This window comes from Aotus nancymaae, unplaced genomic scaffold, assembly GCF_030222135.1.
Source record: "Aotus nancymaae isolate 86718 unplaced genomic scaffold, 86718_ANA_hifiasm-v0.15.2.pri h1tg000007l, whole genome shotgun sequence".
NCBI classification, from domain to species: Eukaryota; Metazoa; Chordata; class Mammalia; order Primates; family Aotidae; genus Aotus; species Aotus nancymaae.
The window spans coordinates 4,947,897-4,967,350 of record NW_026988418.1 but is presented as its reverse complement, the minus strand read 5'-3'; the positions used below and the strand labels follow the sequence as shown (position 1 = coordinate 4,967,350).

The following is a 19,454-nucleotide window of genomic DNA, read 5'->3' as shown; positions in this document are numbered from 1 at the left end:
ACATATGTTGTCTCATTGAGTCCTCATAACAGGTAGCAGAAACTGTCATGCATGTTAAGTCAGGGAAGGTAAAGCTCAAGCAGGTAAAAATAGCCCAAGGTCACACAAAAACCCTGGCTGCATGCCACCCCATTGCCTGGTGGGCCAGACCAGGGGAGACTGAGCCTAAGCCGGAGTCCTCCCTCGAGGTCCCTGCCCCGCCCCAGCCTCATTTTCCCAGTGGGGAGAACAAGGATGCTGAGAGCCACGTTTCTGAGGACGAAATCTGTGCATTCATTCCAGAAGTGATTACTGGGCACAGTTTCTGTGCCGGGCTCTGTTCTGGGTGCTGGAGATTCCGCAGTAAATAAAACAAGGAAGGAACAAAGCTGGGCAAGGAGCGAAGGTGGATACAGCAGGGGCCCCGCCTGTGAAGCCGAAGAGAAAGCAGAGCAGCCAAGTGAGGGCTGGGGCACGTGGGAAGGGCCGCTGTGCTAGACGGCGGTGTGAGCAGAGAACCCACCCGGAGGAACCGGGGTCAGGCAGGAGCTCTTCCCCAGAGAGAGCAGCAGGCTCTTGGCCCACGTGCTGGAACCCACAGGGCACGGGGGCAGACAGTTCAGTGAGAACTGGAGCCTGAGGGTTGAGGGGCACGGGGGTGCCCGGGAGCAGGGGACGGAGGCAGGGCGTCCTCTGGCCTGTGCCGGGGGCGCGGGGAGGCCGGGTGTGCTCAGGAGGTGGAGAAGCGGTGGGGTTCTGGGTGGGCTCTGGAAGGAGAGCCCACAGGCTCAGCTGGCCCCATATGGAGCAGAGGGGAGGGGTGAGGACGAAAAGGAACCAAGGAGGTCTCCAAGGTTTACAGCCCAAGAGACTGAAGGATGGAGTTGCCACTTCCCGCGACAAGGCAGATGCCGGGGGGAGCGGCAGGAGGAATTCGTGTCTGTGGGACGCGAGGAGGCGCGTGGGAGGACAGCTTGGAAAGAGCGAGTCGCCCCGGCCCCGCCCCCGGTGCTGCCCAGGCTTGGCGCCAGCGCCACCGTGTGGCCTCTCCCAGCGGCTCTTGCCGCGCGCTCAGCTTTCTCATTTGTGGAGCCTTGGCCTAGATCCCAGCAGGGGCGGGGCCGCTCCAGCAAGGGCCCTGGGAAGGGGCCGCCCAGCCAGGGGCATTCCCCAGAGCCCTGCAGGAACCCACATGTGGAGGGCCCGGCCAACTCTGAGCCGAGCAGGGGACTCTTGGCTTCCAGCATTCATGCACTGAGTGCCCAGGACAAGCCACTAGCCCCAATGGGCCTGAACTTCCACGTTAGTAAGGAGGGTCTTGAGGAGCCCTCCCTGCTGGACATCAGGAGATGCTGGTCCTGACTCTCCTTCACTCTTAACACTACCCGTGACCTACATCTGCAAAATGCTGACAATGCCACCCCAGCTGCCTGCCTGCTGACACTAGGGGGGCAGGGGATCACGGGATGATAGGAGCTGAAGTTTAATGGGTACTTACTGTGTGCCAGGCCTCCACAGTCCTCTCAGCATCTTCCGAGGGTGCTTTTATTGCTAACCAGTTTACAGATGAGGAAACCAGACACAGAGAAAGTAAAATATCCAACATCACACAACAAGGAAGTGATGGTGCTGGGATTCAAACCCAACCACTCCCTGCTTCTTGGTGCAGCAAATCATTTTTAAACTGTCAGCGTAATAATGCAAGGGCTGTAAACCTTAGTTCTGACTCAGCCACCAGCTCTCACTGGGTCATCTGTGCCTGGATTTTGCTGTATGTAAATGAAGGACACGGCCAGGTGTCCTGGTGCTGAAGTAGGCCCCTGCCAAAGTCCTAGGCAAGGGAAGTCAATGCCTGGGGCATAACTTCAAAGTTCACCCCCATCCCCAGCCCTGCTCTCATCCTAATCCTTCATTCCGCCTCTGCTTTCATCACCCTGCCTCTAGCCTGGGGCCCTCCCTCCGCCTGCCAGCCCCAGCTCCGCCCCATAGTTTTTGACCTACATCCGACTGAATGCCCACTTTTGTCCACTTCGGACATCTGACTGCTGTGTGCTGAGTGACTTGGAAGCGCTAGTGTCAGGCTTTCTGGCCCCTAGGCAGCTGGGCATGGTGGAGAGCCAAAGCCTGGCTGCCCCACCAGCCTGGGTCAGCTTCTGTGCCAGCCCTCCTGGTCAGCAGTGGGTACAGTACTGACATGTATGAGTGATGGGGCTGGCCGGCTCAGCCCACCTGCGAGCAGCCTCACTCTGCAGACCAGAAGCAGGTTCCGACAGTTTAGTGATGGGCCAGCGAGCAGGCCAGATGTTAGCAGAGTTCTCCCCAGTGTCCAGATCGCTGGCCATTTCAGAGGTGCCCAAACTAGACCCCTGACATATTAGAGGTGACCCAGCTGGTTGGGGCCATCCCAGAGGAAGCAGACCAGGAGGCTAGAATTTTAGAGCCCCAAACCCTGCAGCCGGGAGCAGCCTAGACTTCAAAAGGGCAGTGGCTCCTCAGATAGGAGTGTGGCTGGGATGGGGACCTGCTCTGCAGCCGGAGGCCAGCTTAGCGAAACGGTCCACAGAGGTCAGTCTGCCACCTGCCAGGTGCCATGGTACCAGCCAGCGGGAGCCTGGTCACTATGGCAGATGTGTGTTTAGACTGACCACGGGTGGCTCTGTGCTGCTGGACCAGCCAGTGTGACTGCTCTGCCCTGGAATAATAGATTTCATCATTAATGGATTAATATGGTAGCTGTGATTATTTCTAAGCCTTTGCTGTGTTCAAGGCCTTCATTTTACTCCTCCTAGAAAACCCTGTGAGGTGAGACCATCACATTCATTTGGCAAAGGGGTAGACCAACACAGCAAAGTGGGGTAACTTGCCCGTGGTGAAGCCAGCACTGAGATGCTAGTGAAAAAAAAAGAAAGAAACAAACGAAGACTGTCTTCTTTGTTATGCTCAATCCCAGTCCTACTACTGTCTTCCTTGGACAAGTTACTTACTCTCTCTTACCTCGGTTTCCTCATCTGTAACCTGATGATAAGAACAGTACCAGCTTCATAGGATGCTTTGAGGTCTAAACAGATAAATATACCTAAAGCCCTTGGAGCTGAACATTGCACATTCTAGGCGTAACGGAATTATTGTTCACTATTGTTATTCACAATGTGCTCCCACATCTATTATGTTTCTTGGTTGTCACAACAATCTTGTGCCCTTGCCATGGCTGTCATGCCCAGGTGGCAGGCAAGGAAACTGGGGCTCAGAGAGGAGCAGCCATGGGGCCAGTGGGGCCAAGGCCTAATGGTGACCTTGGGTCTTCTGTGTTTGCCCTCAGGAACCAGTGACGATGTGTTCCAGGACTCGGAAGGGCGAGAGGGCTCAGAGGCTGTGGAGGAGCATCAGTTTTCAGACCTGGAGGACTCGGACTCAGACTCAGACCTGGACGAAGACGAGGATGAGGATGAGGAGGACAGCCAGGAGGAGCTGTCCAGACCATCCTCAGAGGCGCCCCCGCCTGGCCAGCCACACGCACTGCGGGCAGACTCCTCACCCATCTTGGGCCCTCAGCCCCCAGATGCCCCCGCCTCTGGCACCGAGGCTACACGAAGCAGCTCAGTCTCGGAAGCTGAGTGCCTGACAGCCAGCGGCTGCTCCACGTCCAGCCAGAGCATGCTGTGCCTCCCCCGGCTGGGCCCAGCCGCTCTGGGCTCTGTGGAGAAAGACACAGGCTCAGCCCTGAGCTCCAAGCCTGTGTCCCCAAGAAGACCGTGGTCCCCAAGCAAAGAAGCAGGCCGCCCACCACTAGCCCGCAAACACTCACTAACCAAAAATGACTCGTCTCCCCAGCGATGCTCCCCGGCCCGAGAACCACAGGCCTCAGCCCTGAGCCCGCCTGGCCTGCACATGGACCCAGGAAGGGGCCTGGGCCCGCTACCTTGTGGATCTCCAAGACTTGAGCTGTCTCCTCTCACTCCCCACCCCCTGGGAAGAGAACTGCCCCTTGGAGCACATGTGCTCCCCAAACTCGAGGGTACCACCGACCCAGGCCTCCCCAGACACTCGCCCACCTGGAGATGGTCTCCAGGTCAGGCCGAGTCACCACCACGGTCAGCGCTGCCAGGGAAGTGGGCCTTGGCTGGGCCAGGCAGCCCCTCCACGGGTGAGCATGGCTCAGGCTTGGGGCTGGCCCCACGGGTTCTCTTCCCGCCTGCGCCTCTACCTCACAAGCTCCTCAGCAGAAGCCCAGAGACCTGCGCCTCCCCGTGGGTGAGTTCCTGCCTCTGGTGGCTGGGCCACTTCTCTCCTGTGGGTGCAGGGGTTGCAAGTTCACCCCCTTCTGGGGTGATCACCTGGAACTAAACAGCTCCGCCAGCTCAGTAGTTAATAATAATTTAGCAAAAATTTATTAGGCACCTACTGTGCCAGGCACCATGCTGGGTGCCCTAAATCAGCTGGCTTATTAAACTTCATTTTAGCCTCAGAAGCACAGAGCATGGACTCTGGAGTTCATGGGATCTGGGTTCTACCACGTCTTAGTCCGTTCTTGTATTGCTATAAACGAATACCTGAGACTGGGTAATTTATAATGAAAAGAGGTTTAATAGGCTCACAGTTCTGCAGGCTGTACAGGAAGCGTGGTGCCAGCATCTGCTCAGCTTCTGGGGAGGTCTCAAGCAGCTTTTACTCATGGTGGAAGGCGAAGCAGGAACAGGCATCTCACATGGCAGAGTGGGAGCAAGAGAGAGAATGGGGGGGATGCCACACACTCAAAATGCCAGATCTCATGAGAACTCACTCACTATCTGGAGGACCATATCAGGCCATGAGGGATCAGTCTCCATGACCCAAACACCTCCCACCAGGCCCCACCTCCAACACTGGGGATTACAGTTCAATACAAGATTCTGGCGGGGACAGATATCCAAACTATATCATATCACTTGCAAGGGGTGTGGCCTTGGATGTGGGTATAATTAGTAGTGCAATTTCCCACCCCTCACCCATCCCCATCTGCCTGTGTTCTTTGAGAAGATGGCAGAAGTTAACAAAACCATTGCCATCTCCAGCATCACTGTCACCAATGCCCTTGGAGGCACCACAGCCAGTACCATCCCTGTCAACCATCAGCACTATCCCCATGGCCAGCAGCACCACCATCACCACTGCACCAACACACCCCTGCTGCCACCCATCAGCACGGCCACCATCCCTGTCCCCTCAGCTGCCATGACCCCACCATGGACAGCACCATCATTGTCAGCTGACCTTCACCTTCTGACACCTTCTCTGTCCCCATGTTGCTGTGACCCAGCCCTGTCACTCCTGGGGGATACTGATCTAGGAATCTTTCCTTGATTTTTAATTTTGGGGTCACATTCAAATTCCTGGGGGCAGCACAAGGTCAAGAGCCTCAGGTAGGAACTCATGTCCAAGGGTGAAGCTGAGTGAAGACCATTTTACAAACAGGAGAGGCAGCAGACCCACATAGAGGCCAGGCTCATGGGTGACAGCAGGGCCCCACCTCGCTCATGGTGCTAGCAGGGCCCCACCTCGCTCATGGTGATAGCAGAGCTCCACTTTGCTCAAGTACCCCCTCCTTTGAAGACAGGTATGCTGGCCAGAAAAATGGAGTCCATAGGGCCTGAGTGCGCTCATGGTCGCTGTAGAGCCGGACATGGCACATTCCAGAGACAGCAGCTGGCTTGGCATCAGGGGGCAGGGAGTCAGGAATTTGGTTCTGGGCCCAGCTCAGCTGGAACTCTGGACTCGCTCTGTGATCTTGGGCGAGTCCCTCTCCCACTTCCAGGCCTCAGCTCCCCATGTGTCCAGCAGGTAACCTTCACCTTACCTTGTCTTGTTTTCTGCCCCCCAGCAGAAGGCCGCATCCCGAAGTCCCTCCTGCTCACCCGGCCCTGCTCATCCTCTCTCCTCCCGACCCTTCTCCGCCCCCCATGACTTCCACGGCCACATCCCTGCCCGGACAGAGGAGAACATCTTCAGCCACCTGCCTCTGCACTCCCAGCACTTGACCCGCACCCCGTGTCCCTTGATTCCCATTGGTGGGATCCAGATGGTGCAGGCCCGGCCAGGAGCCCACCCCGCCCTGCTGCCAGGGCCCACCACGGCCTGGGTCAGTGGCTTCTCCGGGGGTGGCAGTGACCTGACAGGGGCCCGGGAGGCCCAGGAGCGAGGCCGCTGGAGTCCCACCGAGAGCTCGTCAGCCTCCGTGTCACCTGTGGCTAAGGTCTCCAAATTCACACTCTCCTCGGAGCTGGAGGGCAGGGACTACCCCAAGGAGAGGGAGAGGACCGGTGGAGGCCCGGGCAGGCCTCCTGACTGGACGCCCCGAGGGGCCAAGGCACCCGCAGAGCCCACACCCACGCACAGCCCTTGCACCCCTCCTGACACCTTGCCCCGGCCGCCCCAGGGCCGCCAGGCAGTACAGTCCTGGAGCCCCCGCTTGGAGTCCCCACATGCACCAGCCAACCCCGAGGCCTCTGCCACCCCGCCACTGGACCGCAGCAGTTCCGTGGGCTGCCTGGCGGAGGCCTCTGCCCGCTTCCCAGCCCGGAGGAGGAACCTCTCTGGGGAACCCAGGACCAGGCAGGACTCCCCTGAGCCCTCAGGAAGTGGGGAGCCCAGGGCATCTCCACATCAGCCTGAGGACAGGGGCCCCCCCAACGCTTAGCCTCTCTCCAGCCGCTTCAGCATCTGACTTCCAGTGTCCAGACGTTTCCAGCCGCGTTCCTCGAGTCATCCGCTCCCTCAGCCCCATCTGGCCCTCCGTCCAGGAGCTCTCACGGCCCCATCTGTTGTACCTTCTCATGTATGCAGTTACCTGTGCCTTTTTCTACACCTTTTGTTGCTTGAAAAGAAACAAAACAAATCACATACATACATTTAAAAAAAACAAAACCCACGAGGAGTCTGAGGCTGTGAATAGTTATGCTCTTGGGAAAAGGCTGAGGGTGGAACGTCCTGACCCTCCCCAAGGTGGTTGGCAGCCACCCACCCCAGAGGCTGGCAGAGGAGAAGGGGTGCACTGAGGGAGAGAGAAAAAGGAAACTTTAAACAATATGGAAGTAAATGTAAAAGGAAGCACTCCTGTGTACAGATGCTAGCAAGGTTCCTGTTTATTGCCCCTTTACCCCTGCCCAGCTCGCGGCCACCCCTCTCTGCCAGCAGAAAGACCGGTGTCCCCAGGCAGAGGGGTGCAAACACAGGCAGATGACCCCACCCAGGCCCCAGCAGGCAGACCCAGAAAAAATAATCTTTTTCTTTTTTTTTTTTTCTTTTGCAAGGAAATAAAATGTTATTTTTCCTAGGATTTCAACACAAAATAATAGGAGCGGGTGGGAGGAGGGTTGACTCCCCAAGGGCTCCTGGATACTCTGGAAGTCTGGGTCCTAGGCCCATCCTGGCACTCCACGGGTGGGCAGGCCACTCCACCCACGCAACCCCACTCCCGACACTCCCTTCTGCTCCCCACCCCAGTCCCCCGGGCTGGGGAAGGAGTCCTGACTGTCCGTCCCTGGCTCTGGAGCCGCTGACTGAGGCCTCGCTCTCCTGTTGCTTCCTCTGTTCTAAAACTACCCACAAAGGCGGAAGTGGCAGGCCCCAAGCCCTAGGGGCCACTCCTGAGACTGGGTTTTGGGTTTTGTTTCACAAGGGACCCTGTTCCCCTCAGGGCTGCGTTTTTCCAGTGCTCCGCAGCAGAGGTTTGCAGGGAACTGTTTCCTCTGCCCCTGCCCCACAATGTCCCTGTCTCCACTACCCTAAGGAAATACCCAGAACTGTGCCTGCTGGGCACAGCCTGGGCCTGTTGGCCGTCTTACACCTCTTTTTGAAAAAGAGAGACGGGATGGTGTTTGATAGTTTGCCCAGCCACCTCATTCTCTTGACCTAGAGGATTTTTGAATTGTCCTAAGTCATTGGAATTCTTCTCTGAAGCAATCAGTGCAAGCCAGTGCCTCTTCCTTATCCCTGTCTCTACCTTCAGAAAGCTGCCCTGCATTTCCTGGGGCAAAACTCTGCTTTGTAAGAAAAATAATAGGACCAGAAATTTAAATCCCAAACTGAACTATGGAACCTGAATTCTAGCAATTTTGCCACCCAATCTTCCAAAAGTGATTGTCTTTACTTTCTACAAGGGAAGGCAGGCACAGGGACAGCTGTCGTGGCCCATGCAGGCTGGGTTTGATGCCACCCTATACAGAGCAGGGACCTCTCCGGCCAACCTGCAGTCCTCAGCCAGGCTGTATGAATCCCGGGGCTCTTGAGCTGTTGAAGCTATTTGGGTCTAGGACACAGTAGGTGGGGAGGGTTGAGACCCTGCTGTGAGCTCCCGGTACTGGCTGTACTTGCCTCTTCCAGTCCGTGGCCTTTCTCTGCTTGGTCCCTACTCGACAGACAAAGCAGCCACCGTCCAGCCTGCAGCCAGAACACCTTCTTCATTCTCCTTTGCCTCACTCAGCACTAAGACAAAAGTGAGACAAAAGGCAGGGCCTCCCTGAGGGTCCACTGTGCTCCAGGGTTCTGGGGAGTTGGGGTTAGCCAGTAGCTCCTGGTGGCTTCACTCAGAGACCAGGGCTCTCATCCTCCCCAAGAGAAGCAGCGAGCCCAGCCTGGACCACACTGTCTGTATTGCTGTCGTGGCCTAGCAGAAAGTGACTCCTCCTCCGAGTCCTGGGAGGCCAGGGCTTTCTCCACCCCTGCTTTTCTGCCCTAACCCACGGGACCACCCGCGGATTGGAGGCTTCAAGGGCTGAGGTCTGGGAGGTGCATAACGGGCATTGCTTCGGCCCAGGTTAGAAATCTTCCTGGCCAAGCTCTTCCTGCTCCAGACCTACAAAGCGGCAGACTGGGGGCTCTGGTGGACTAGCGCCTGCCCTTGGTAGGGGGGCCCACACCACTCCACCCCACCCTGCCTTCCAGCTCTCCTGGGCATTTTTCTTCCTGTACTCAGCCCACCCCCCCAAGGTTTCTTCCGTGGGCTGCCTAGCAATGAACAGTGCAGCCAGCAGGCCAGAGTCCTGGCGTCACCGGGCTGAGGCAGAGAAGCCACAGGGGCCAGAGTCACTGGAGACTATTTCTAAATGATGGGGGGAAATGCACCAATAGAATCTCACCAAAGGGCTGCCTCCATATTGATGCCGTGCCCAGAGGGACAGCACCGACGCCACCAGCCTGGGTATATGTCACTGGGCACAGCTCTAACCCCCTCTTCTGGACTCTAGTCCCACTCCTCTGCGCACAGAGCACCCAGCCCACAGGTGCACCTTCATGATTTGGAGAAGACGCTCGCCCCATGCCCACCCGCCCCTGTGCCTTCTTCCCTGCTCCCAGTCACTTCCAAGCTTCCTGTTTGCCTGTGATGTCACTGCACCTGTTGAGGGAAGCATCAGAGGAAGCAGTGGCTGACTTGGCACAGATGCCTGCTGTGGGCTCTGTTGAAATGCTCCAGGTGGCCATTCCTTGGTACTAACCCTGGTCCTTGGGTGTGGGCAGTGGGGGAGGAACCAACTGGTCGAGGTTTTAGAGCCAAACCTTGCCTTCGGCTGGTGAGTCCTTGCCCCAAAGGCCTGCACTCCACGATGCCCTTCACCCTTGGCAATCTCAGGACCATTCTGCATAGTAACCCCACTCCTCTCTGAGGACACGCCTGCCCCTCCCGCCCGCACCTATGGCTCTCACTCTGGCCTCAACCCCTGTGACCCCCAGGAGCCTGACAGCAGCCAGCTGCCTGCACTGTCACCTCCAACTTCCAGACCCAGAAGTCCCTCTGCTTCCCTCTGTTGGAAAAAGCCTAAAAGAATTAGCTTCCAGATTCCTGTAGCCCCTGCTCCATTCCCACCCAGTCCTTCTGAAGAGGAATGAGCAGCACATCTGCGCTGGATTTCTCTCTAGTCCTTTCTCCAGACAAATCCTTCTTAAAGCAAAAGTCGTGGCTGAGCACCTGTCCTTAGGGACCAAGCTGCCGTGTGACCAGGGGAAGAACATTCCCGAAAGGCTGGTCCACCAATTCTGCTTCTGTGTTGTGAATCCAGTCTGCTTTCCATTAGAAAACCGCTTCGGCACTTACGATCACTTTACTAAATCTAGTATTTAAAAAAAAGAAAGAAAAAAGAATCGTGCAGGCAAATGTAAATTACAATGCTCTCTGTAAGATAAATATTTGCCTTTTTTCTAAAAGGTGTATGTATTCTGTACGTGAAATTGTCTGTAGAGACTTTCTATGTTCTTAAATGGCAATACATTCCAAAAATTGTACTGTAGATATGTACAGCAGCCGCGCTGGGACGGGGTGGTTTTGCCTGTAATTTTATTTAAACTCCGGTTTCCACACTTGCATCTTGCAATGTTGGTATGGTATATATCAGTGCAAAAGAAAAAAAAAAAAAACAAAAAAACAAAAAATCTACGCGGGTCTAAAGCACAGAGTCTGATGTACAAAAGGAAAAATGCTCAGTATTGATGTGTGTGACCTTTGTTGTAAATTACATCTGTACTGTGAATGAGAAGTTTTTACAAGTATAATAATTGCCTTTATTACAGCTCTGGCTGAGTGTTCAGCCTGAGGATATTTTTTAAAAAAAATAGCATGTTGGAATAAATTTGAAAATCCCAACATAGCCCTGCTTGCCTAGCTCATGGTTTTTCTAGAGGGTTCCACGGTGTCAGAGTTGGAAGGACACACTCGGCATCCCAAGTGCTCATTTTGCTGCAGAGCAGTCAGGCCAAGAGAGCGGGGGTGACTGGGCCACAGTCACACAGCCCAGGACTCTCTTGCGGCCCCTGGGAAGACCTCGTGAGGAAGCACCAGATACAGCACTGTGTGGTTTGGGGCCTGTATTTCTTCCCTAGTCTGCAGTGACAAATCACCACAAACGAGGTGGTTTAAACAACAGAAATTTATTCCCTCACAGTTCTGGAAGCCTGAACTCCAAAGTCAAGGTGTTGGCAAAGTTGATTCCTTCTGGAGGCTCTGAAGGAGAATCAATTCTACGCCTCTCCTAGCTTCTGGTGGCTGCAGGCAGTTCTTGGTTTATACACTCCTCACTCCAGTCCCTGCCTCAACAAGGTCACATTTCCAGATTCCAGGCATTAGGTGTGAACTTAACTTTTTGAGGGGTCCCCATTCACCTCACTACAAGATGAGTAGTGAGTGAATTGGTTCTTGAGTGTTGGCAGTGGGGGAGGCACAGCCACTTACTGCCTGTGTGACCTTGGGCAACTCACCTAACCTCTCTGTGTCTCTGTTTCCTAGTCTGTAAAGTGGAGGGTCATGATCTATATAAGGGCTGGTGCGGGGATTCAATCAGATCGCATATACAGAGTGGCTAACAGAGCCTGGAACATAGTCTAAGCCTTCAACAATTTGTTTCTGAGCGGGCTTTGCACGGCGCACTGGGGTTACAAGACTGCAAAAGAAGTGCAGTCCCCACCTTTTGTATTCAGCAATGGTTTGCCAAGTGCCAATGAGAGGCAGTCATTGATACCACAGTGAGTGGGACAGACACAGAACCACGAGGAGCTCACATTCTAGCAGGGGAGGCCATCATCAATTGCTCAATCCACTGGCCATCCCAGCTGTGGTGGAAGAGAGTGACAGTACCAATCCAGAGTGAGTCTGCATCACCCAGGGGACCTTTCCTGGAAAAGTCCTAAGGGTCGGGAGGACAAAGAGAGCCATGAGAAGGAGCAGATTGATTGATTGATGGAAGATCAAGAGGGATTCTCAGGGTAAGCGCCGTCCAGAAGTTTCATGCTGATAGCCTAAGAGGGTCTGTTTGTTCAAAGCAATCGGGATTAATTGTTGCGGCTTTTGGGAAAGCTGGACTAGTACAATTCCTGGCACATAGCGGGCGCTTCGTAGATGCTGCTGAGTGTGGAATAAATGGTGGTGGTGGATGGGGGTGGTTAAGGAGTGAGGACAAGGTGGGGAAATGGAGGCAGCAGATACAGGCGCCTTCTAGGGGCCTGGGCTAGAGACGGGAGAGCTGGAGCAGTTGCAGGGGGTATGGGGTGCAGGGAAAGGAAGCCGAGTGTGTGATGGGCTGGTGGGGAGACAATGAGCAGATGCAGACTCCTCTCCCACTATGGCCCAAAGGAAGGGGAAGGAGGAAGTGCAGACGCAGTCAGCATGTCTGGTGACAGGAAGTTGAGGACACTGTTTGAGACGGAGTCTCACTCTGTTGCCCAGGCTGGAGTGCAGTGGCACAATCTCTGCTCACTGCAACTTCTGCCTCCCAGGTTCAAGCAATTCTCCTGCCTCAGCCCCCCAGTAGCTTGGATTACAGGCACGCGACACCATGCCCAGCTAATTTTGTATTTTTAGTAGAGACGGGAGTTTCGCCACGTTGGCCAGGCTGGTCTCGAACTCCTGACCCCAAGCAATCCACCTTCCTGGGCCTCCCAAAGTGCTGGGATTACAGGCATGTGCCACCGCGCCCAGCTGAGGACACTCTTGAAGATGGATTTTGTGTGAGAAATAGAGTGAAACCACCTGAGGAAGTTGCAGGGTGAAAAAATCAAAGACACTTGAGGAGGTGTGAATGAGCTTTGAAGGGAGCAGGCGGAAGCCCACAGGGAAACAGGGAAGGCACCTGCATGGCATCGCGGGCCGGCTGCCCTCTGTCTGCTCAGCGGTGTGGTTTTTCCAGCAGCCCTCGTCCGCTGGCTGTGGGCATGGGGAAGGTGACCTGGGCTTAGCCAGGCCATGGGACACGAAGACAATGAGTCACTGGAGGTGAGTCACTGGCAAGTGAAGAGGTAAGGCCACCGACCACTGAGCCCACAGCTGAGAAGGGAGCAAACAGGCCTGGCTGATAAGGAGAAAGGCCAGGGATCAAGTGGTCACTTGGATGAAAACAGGAAAATGTTGTGAATTGTCTTAACTCATTGGATGAAGACTGTGTCGGCCACAGGTGGAGAGGTGCGGGCGGTTGAGGTACAATGAAAGAGATCACCACTGGGATGAAGGGGATGGGAAGTGAGCCTGCTGGGTGCTGAGTGGGCTATGCTGGTGGCAAGTGAGGCCATCGCTGAGGATTGCAGGGCTTAAGTGGAGATCCGGGCTGTGAGCCAGAGCGTAACAGTCAGGGTGGGTTCTGTTCACTGCAGAAACTAGCAACATAGACACTCGGTGGCTGAATGCAAGGGAAGTGTATTTCTTCCCCTCGCTGTATGTTCAGTGTGGGTCGGCAGGGGAATGATGCTTATCCTGGTCAGTCGGAGACCTAGACGGATAGAGGCTTCATCCCTGTGCTTCCATGACCCCACGAGGCAAGTACAGAACTTAGGGCCTCCCACTGGCAACTACAGCGAAACTCCATGTCAAAAAAAAAAAAGCTGGCATAGATGTCAAAGAAGTCTGTGCTTGGGCAGCCCATGTCCTTTTCCTCAGTGAGGGCAGGTAAGTAACTCACAGCTGGCTGTATTTTGGCTCTACGTGAAAACAACTATCCCTTCCATGCATATTTTGCCAGCAAAAGCAAGTCGTATGGTCATGCCTGATGGAGGAAAATGAGAAGAATTGTAAACAGCCCTAATGATAATCATACAAGGCTTGGACTTCTCAGAACTGGACAAGGAGATGAGCAGATGTCAGTGATGGGAGGGGGAGGGCCTGACAGTGTTGGCCTCCAAGGTGCTGGATTTTTACAGTGAGCAAGTGAAAAAAATAACAGTCCCGAAGAGACCCTGTGAGCAAACGTGACATTTGGCTTTAAAATCATGGGACAAAGAGCCATTATTGGAGCAGGTGCCTGGGGAGCACGTCCTTGGGCGGTGTGGGGGCACGTCTCAGTCTAGGCCAGTGGGGAAGGACAGCCCCCAAGAGCCCCAGAGGGAGAAGAATAGCGTAGCATGTGCTAGGTCCAGCGCCCAGCATTTGACAAACTCAATTTGTAGTCCTTACAACAACCCGGCAAGATGAGAGTCACTGTCTCCATTTTTAGAGACGAAAACAGAAGGGCCCCCAGCAGCCGAAGGTACGCAGCTGGGCAGGGGTGGTATGAGGACTAGAAAACCTTTGTCTGACTCCCATGTAGTCCTTCAGCAAACCTGAGGTCTTCCCTCCCCTCCCATCTCACACTCAGGCTCCAGGGGAGCCCCGGGTCTCAGACTGATCAGCTGCGACCACCCAGGGTCCAGCCGACGCTTCTCTCCAGCAGCCAACCCCCTGACTCATCAGTATGGCTGCCTGGTAGCCACTTTAGATCCCTGTGCCTGAGGCCACAGGTGCAAGGAGTGACCAGCAGATGCCAGGGCCTAGGTTCCCATAGCCAAGAGCATGAAAAGTGCGGTGAATTCTTTCCTCCACTGTCTGCCAGCAGGCCCAAGGCCCACCAGTCATTCACACATCATGGCCAGCAGGCCTCCCAGGCTGCTTTCTAAGGTTCGTGAAGCACTTTCCCATTTGGAGTGGACTAGGGCAGGACGCACACTCCCATTTACAGATGAAGGGGAAAGCCCAGGGTTACACCCTGGCCAGCAGCAGGACCACTCCCCTGTCCCCTTGACCCCAGCCTCAGAGGGCAGTGGCCACTGTTGGCTGCTGCTGAGGCCTTCGCCAAGCTTTGTCTGGGTCCCAGTCCAGGTCTGGCTGGGGCTGCAGAACTCGGAGATCCTACCCTCACCCTTAGGCCTGGGTCCTCTCTGGGCTCAAAACCTGGAGACCACACTGTGTCCTGGAGACTCCAGGGGGCGGGCCACTGTAGGTAGGATGGGCCAGCCTGAGATGGGCATGAGAGGAAAGAAGAAGGAAGAGCTGGTGGAGGACAGAGAGCAGGTGAAGAGGGTGCAGACGGGGCTGTGCTGCATGGGACTCATCATGGGCACTGCTCAGGAGACGCTGGGAGGAGATGCTGGGAGGAGACGCCTTATAACCTTGTCATCTATGCCACAGCAGAAAGGTAGGAAGTATCGGCCCCATTTCACAAGCAAGGAAATTAAGTCACAAAGAGGTTATCTGCCCAATATCAGGGTGCCAGAGTGGTGACACTGCTTCCCCGAGGACATCAGGGCCAGGAGTTGAAACCAGGTCCCCACATTTGGGAAATGATTAGCTCCCTATGAAAGAGAATCGGGGCCTCTTTGCTACTCAGCAGCCCTGGAACCTGGGTTGGGGCTGGGGGACCCCAACATACATAATCCCCAGTTCTTTCCAGGCATCACCGACTTTAGGGGGACCCCGCTGCCTACCGCTCCCTTTCCAGATGAGAATATTGACATCCAGTGCTTGGCCCGAGGCCAAGGCTATGATTCCCGAACCCTGAACGAAGCCACCTGCACCACCCCACCCATCCCTCCTTTGACCCCAGGCCTGAGTTCAACTGCCCGTCTTTCCTGCCCAGCTCTGCCTTTTTAGGAAAGGAAAAGAGCAGCCCTGGGGGTGGACAGACTGACGGGCAGGCAGACATGCTAATCCACTAGCTCCCGGCATCTCTAGTTACCCGTGGTTTGGGGCTGGGCAGCCCCAGCTGGGAGTGCCAGTCCAGCCAATAGGTGCCGCCAGCCGAGCTCTCTGCCAGAGCCATACAAGGCTTTGCCACAGCCCAGGCCTGAGCTGGCATAGGGCAGCCCCAGCACCAGCACCCGCCCCGCCCCTAAGCCTGCCAGCCCAGCACGTCCTCGGACTCTGCCTAATCCAGCCTGGAAGCAGATGGGGCTGCCATGCACGTGCACCAGGCCCAGGCCACTTCAAGGTCAGGGAGGTGGCACCACCAGGACAGAGGCCAGAGTCAGGGCAGGGGCTTTGCAAGCCCTGGTGATCCTGGCCGGGGTCTGGGGTGGCAACGCCTAGGCCTGGTCCAGGCTGCATCGTCCCTGGACAACGACCACCTGCCCCCTCCACCTCTGAAGAGGGTCTCAGCAAAGTTACTATCTGGCTCCTGCACCTTATGGGATCTTCCCAGTCTAGAACCCATTTAATCCATCCTGGATTCAAGCTGCATGCTCCTCTCAAAATAAGGGGTGTCCATTAGTGTGTACCTGTTGTGACAGCCATGTGTATATGTCCCCTGTGGCCTGCAGGTGGGGACAGACGGCCCCTCCCCAGCACAACCCATCCCACTGTCAGCTCATAATGCCTTTAGCTTAATGCTCACATGATCCCTGGAAAATAGGAAGTATTGGCCCCATTTAACAAGCAGGAAAACTGAGTCATGAAGAGGTTATTAGCTCAAGGTCAGGGTGCCAGGATCCAACTTTGGAGCAGTCTGACTCTGGAGCCTGTGTTCTAGACCTCTGGGCACGCAGACCTCCTCTTGGAATTTACCATCCTGGAGGGAAGGGGGACGGACACCTAGACCAATGTGTGAATGCAGGAATGAAAGGCATGTCTGACGTAGCTGAGATAAAAGGACCCTTTGATCCCCAATGGTGAGAGTGGGGGGTGCTTCCCAGGCCTCCAATGCACCAACATTGCAGGCCAAGGCCATGACGGCCCATGTCTGCAGCGGCCCAGACTGGAGTATCCCTGGCCGCCTCTGACAGCTAGATTCCTCACAGAAGCCACTGGGTTCAAGCATCCTTGTGTGTCCTACGTAGGCCAAGCTGAGCTTAGGGCCAAGACTGCGGTGCTCTCCAGGGCCACCCTACAGGTGAGGGGAACGTGCTGGCACGGGGGGGAGGGTAGCGGGGCTGGCTGGCATCAGGCTCTGTTTACTCACCCAAGAGAGGAGGAGATAAATATAGACACAGGATTACTCAGATACAGCCTGGGAAAACCGGCTCCTGAGCCTCGACTTCAGCCCTGGCCCAGCCTCGCCTTCTGCAGCCTGCCCACGCAGTGCCTGCTGCCAAGCCTGCTCCACCTCCTCTCAGGACTCCCCACCTGGAAACTGTGGGACAGCCCTTTCTACCTGCTCTCGCTGGGAACCGGGCAGGCACTTGTCTCAAGTCCCATAGCAAGTGAGGAACAGACAGTCAGCACTCGATTGGGCACTGGGAGTCACCTTTGAAGGCCCAGGCACTACACCAGTACAGACACAGTTTCCTCAGTTTCCCCATCTGTGAGGTGAGGGCTGGGGCACCGAGCCCTCAACTTCGTTGGGCCTGCATGTAGAATGGAGTAGGAGACCACCCATCAGAAAGAGGGTGAGGCTGGGGCCTCACACACTAGGAGATGCCAGTCAGAGTGGCAGGTATGGGGGCTGCCCTCGGACCCTGGAGCCAAGCTCCATGTGTGCCAGGAATTAGCTGTGGGACTTCAGGCAAGTTACTTTACCTAACTGTACCCCAGTTTCTTCATCTCTAAAATGAGAATTATAACAGTCTATTAATGATAATTATAACATATTACATAATATAAATCTTATGCATAGTATAATAATTAATAACAGCACTAGCCTCCTAGGGCATTACAGAGAATTAGAGGAGTTATTGTATGCAAAGCACTTACACCAGGGCCTAGCACACGTTTATTAGAATAGTAGCCCACTGTGGCAGGTGGGGTCCAGGGTGCACATAGCCTGGGTGGGCTCTCACCTTCCACAGGCCCTGCTGGGCCCTGGTCTACGCAGTGGACCGCTCTCTGCTATTCTCAGGCCCTGACAGCAGCTCCCTGCCTCCCTTCCCTGACTGACAGCTCCTAGAGTCAAGTAGACACAGAATCGGCAGTGGCTCCACCACTTACAGGCTGTGTGATCTTAGACAAGTGACTAGCCCTCTCTGAGCCTCAAATAGCCATAACCCTAACCCTAACCTCAGAGAAGCTCAGAGAGGGCCATTTCCCCTGCATTCCTCCCTCCAGGGATTGGTATGAGAGTAAGTAGAGAACATATGGGAAGCTTCCAGCTGAGCTGGGCAAATGGGTTCTCTGCGTTTGATTCCATCCTGACCCCCTTCTTTCAATTCCTCCAACTTCCTCCTGTGGCTGTGAGCTTGGCCTGAGAAGGGTCACACCTGGGTACATAACCCTCACATATGCAAGGGCCCTCAGGTATGGGAAATGCATGCCCCAACATCATGCATGAGTGGAGGTCCTACTCACAGGCCCATGGGGCCCCCAGGAGTTTGTATGTTTCCTCCTGCGCAGGGCCCCACTGTCTGGCACACATGTGCATCCACACGGCTGTCTGTGCCCACTGTGTGCATATCTGCCAGCGCACACACAGACCTACGCACACGCGGATACAGAGGGGCACAGCCATGCACAAGCACGGAGAAGCAGGTGCCTGGAGGTGTGTCCCTGCACATCCTGGCCAGCACGCACACTTCCACTCTCAGGGGGTGTCCTAGCCTGGCCTGGCCCCAAGGTGGCCGTCTTCATGGCTCAGGAATGTAGACAGCTGGGGATGTTCTGCCAGCGGACGTGATAGAAAGGCCAAGGGGAAACCACATGGGCAGAAACCCAAGCAGGCGTGCCAGGCCAAGGCGGGGCCCGTGAGTGCCAGGAATTGTGGAGTTGGGTTGGGGTAGGCACGTGCAGATACTTGCTTGCTCCAGTCTCTGCTGTCACCCTATGCCCTCAGAGTCTCTGAGACTTGGAGGTCAAAAGGGCTCAGAGACCATTCTGTATCCAAGGCAGAGGGCGGGCTCTGCCTCCCCAGCGAGGCTATGTGGCAGGGCTCTGCCTCTCTCTAGGCTACAGTGTGAGCTGTGAGGGGCCACACCAAGCAGTCTTCCTTGCTGGGAAATCAGAAGAATCTATGGCCATAGAGATCTGCAGGAGGAGGACTGGTGTCACTGACTCCAGTCAAGAGAGACGGTGACAACGATGTGGACGTCACTATAACACTTTAGGGGTAGGCTTGTGGGACTTGCACTGACTCAACACTGTGTTCCAAGATGCTTGCATCTACTGGCCCCCCACTTATGGATGCAGAATCTGAGGTGCGGAGAAGTGCTGTCCCTGAGCTGGCTTACTTCAGAGCCTGGCAGCTAACCACTGTGCCGTGTGGCCTCTGCCCCTGCGCACAGTTCACACCCTGCAGAGAGTTTGCAAGTGAGGCCTCGGTACTGCTAGCACAATGAGAGGCACCATCCCAAGAGCAGGGACCTCTGGCCCCAGGCAGGAGAGCAGCCTCCCCAACCCCTACAGCATCAACCTTGTCCAAGATGCAGCCATGCTATCTGTGGGTGAGACCACCACATAGGGAGGAGTCAGGCAGAGCCAATGTGGGGGCTTCAGCCTCTTCTGCCAGTGCCCATCATGGTGCAGGGGGCAGCAGAGGCTGGGTGGAGACCATGTCGGGGTACCAAGAGAGGACAGACACGAAGGTAGGAACAAGGCCATGCAAGATAGGCCCTGGTGTAAAGAAAGGCCATCCCCTTTAGAGGACATCCCTGTCCCCCATATAGAACATACAGCCTAAGAAGGACAGAAGCCAGAGTTCCAGAATACGCTGAGTGCCAGGGGCTGGCAAGGACCCCAGTGAGGACTTGCTCAATTGCAGAGTTCCTGAGGCTGAGGCTGACAAAGGTGGCTTCCTGCAAAGGGCCTCCAGGCCAGCTGGGACCCCCATGCTCTAGCCCTCTTTGCTGGG

At 55.6% G+C, this 19,454-nt stretch overlaps 1 protein-coding gene across 2 annotated transcripts in view; it reads left to right on the top strand.

Annotated features, from left to right (window-relative positions):
- Nucleotides 1-10,595, top strand: part of HIVEP3 (HIVEP zinc finger 3) — a 404,917-nt gene extending 394,322 nt beyond the window's left edge. The window contains exons 8-9 of one of the 2 annotated variants that reach the window (XM_012434700.2): nucleotides 3,299-4,230; nucleotides 5,837-10,595. In XM_012434700.2, the coding sequence (XP_012290123.2) occupies nucleotides 3,299-4,230; nucleotides 5,837-6,652 (1,748 nt within the window). In that variant the 3' untranslated portion in view covers nucleotides 6,653-10,595. The remainder of the gene's footprint in view (nucleotides 1-3,298; nucleotides 4,231-5,836) is intronic. The other variant, XM_021673366.2, reaches the window with a different exon arrangement.
- The last annotated feature ends 8,859 nt before the right edge of the window (nucleotides 10,596-19,454 follow it).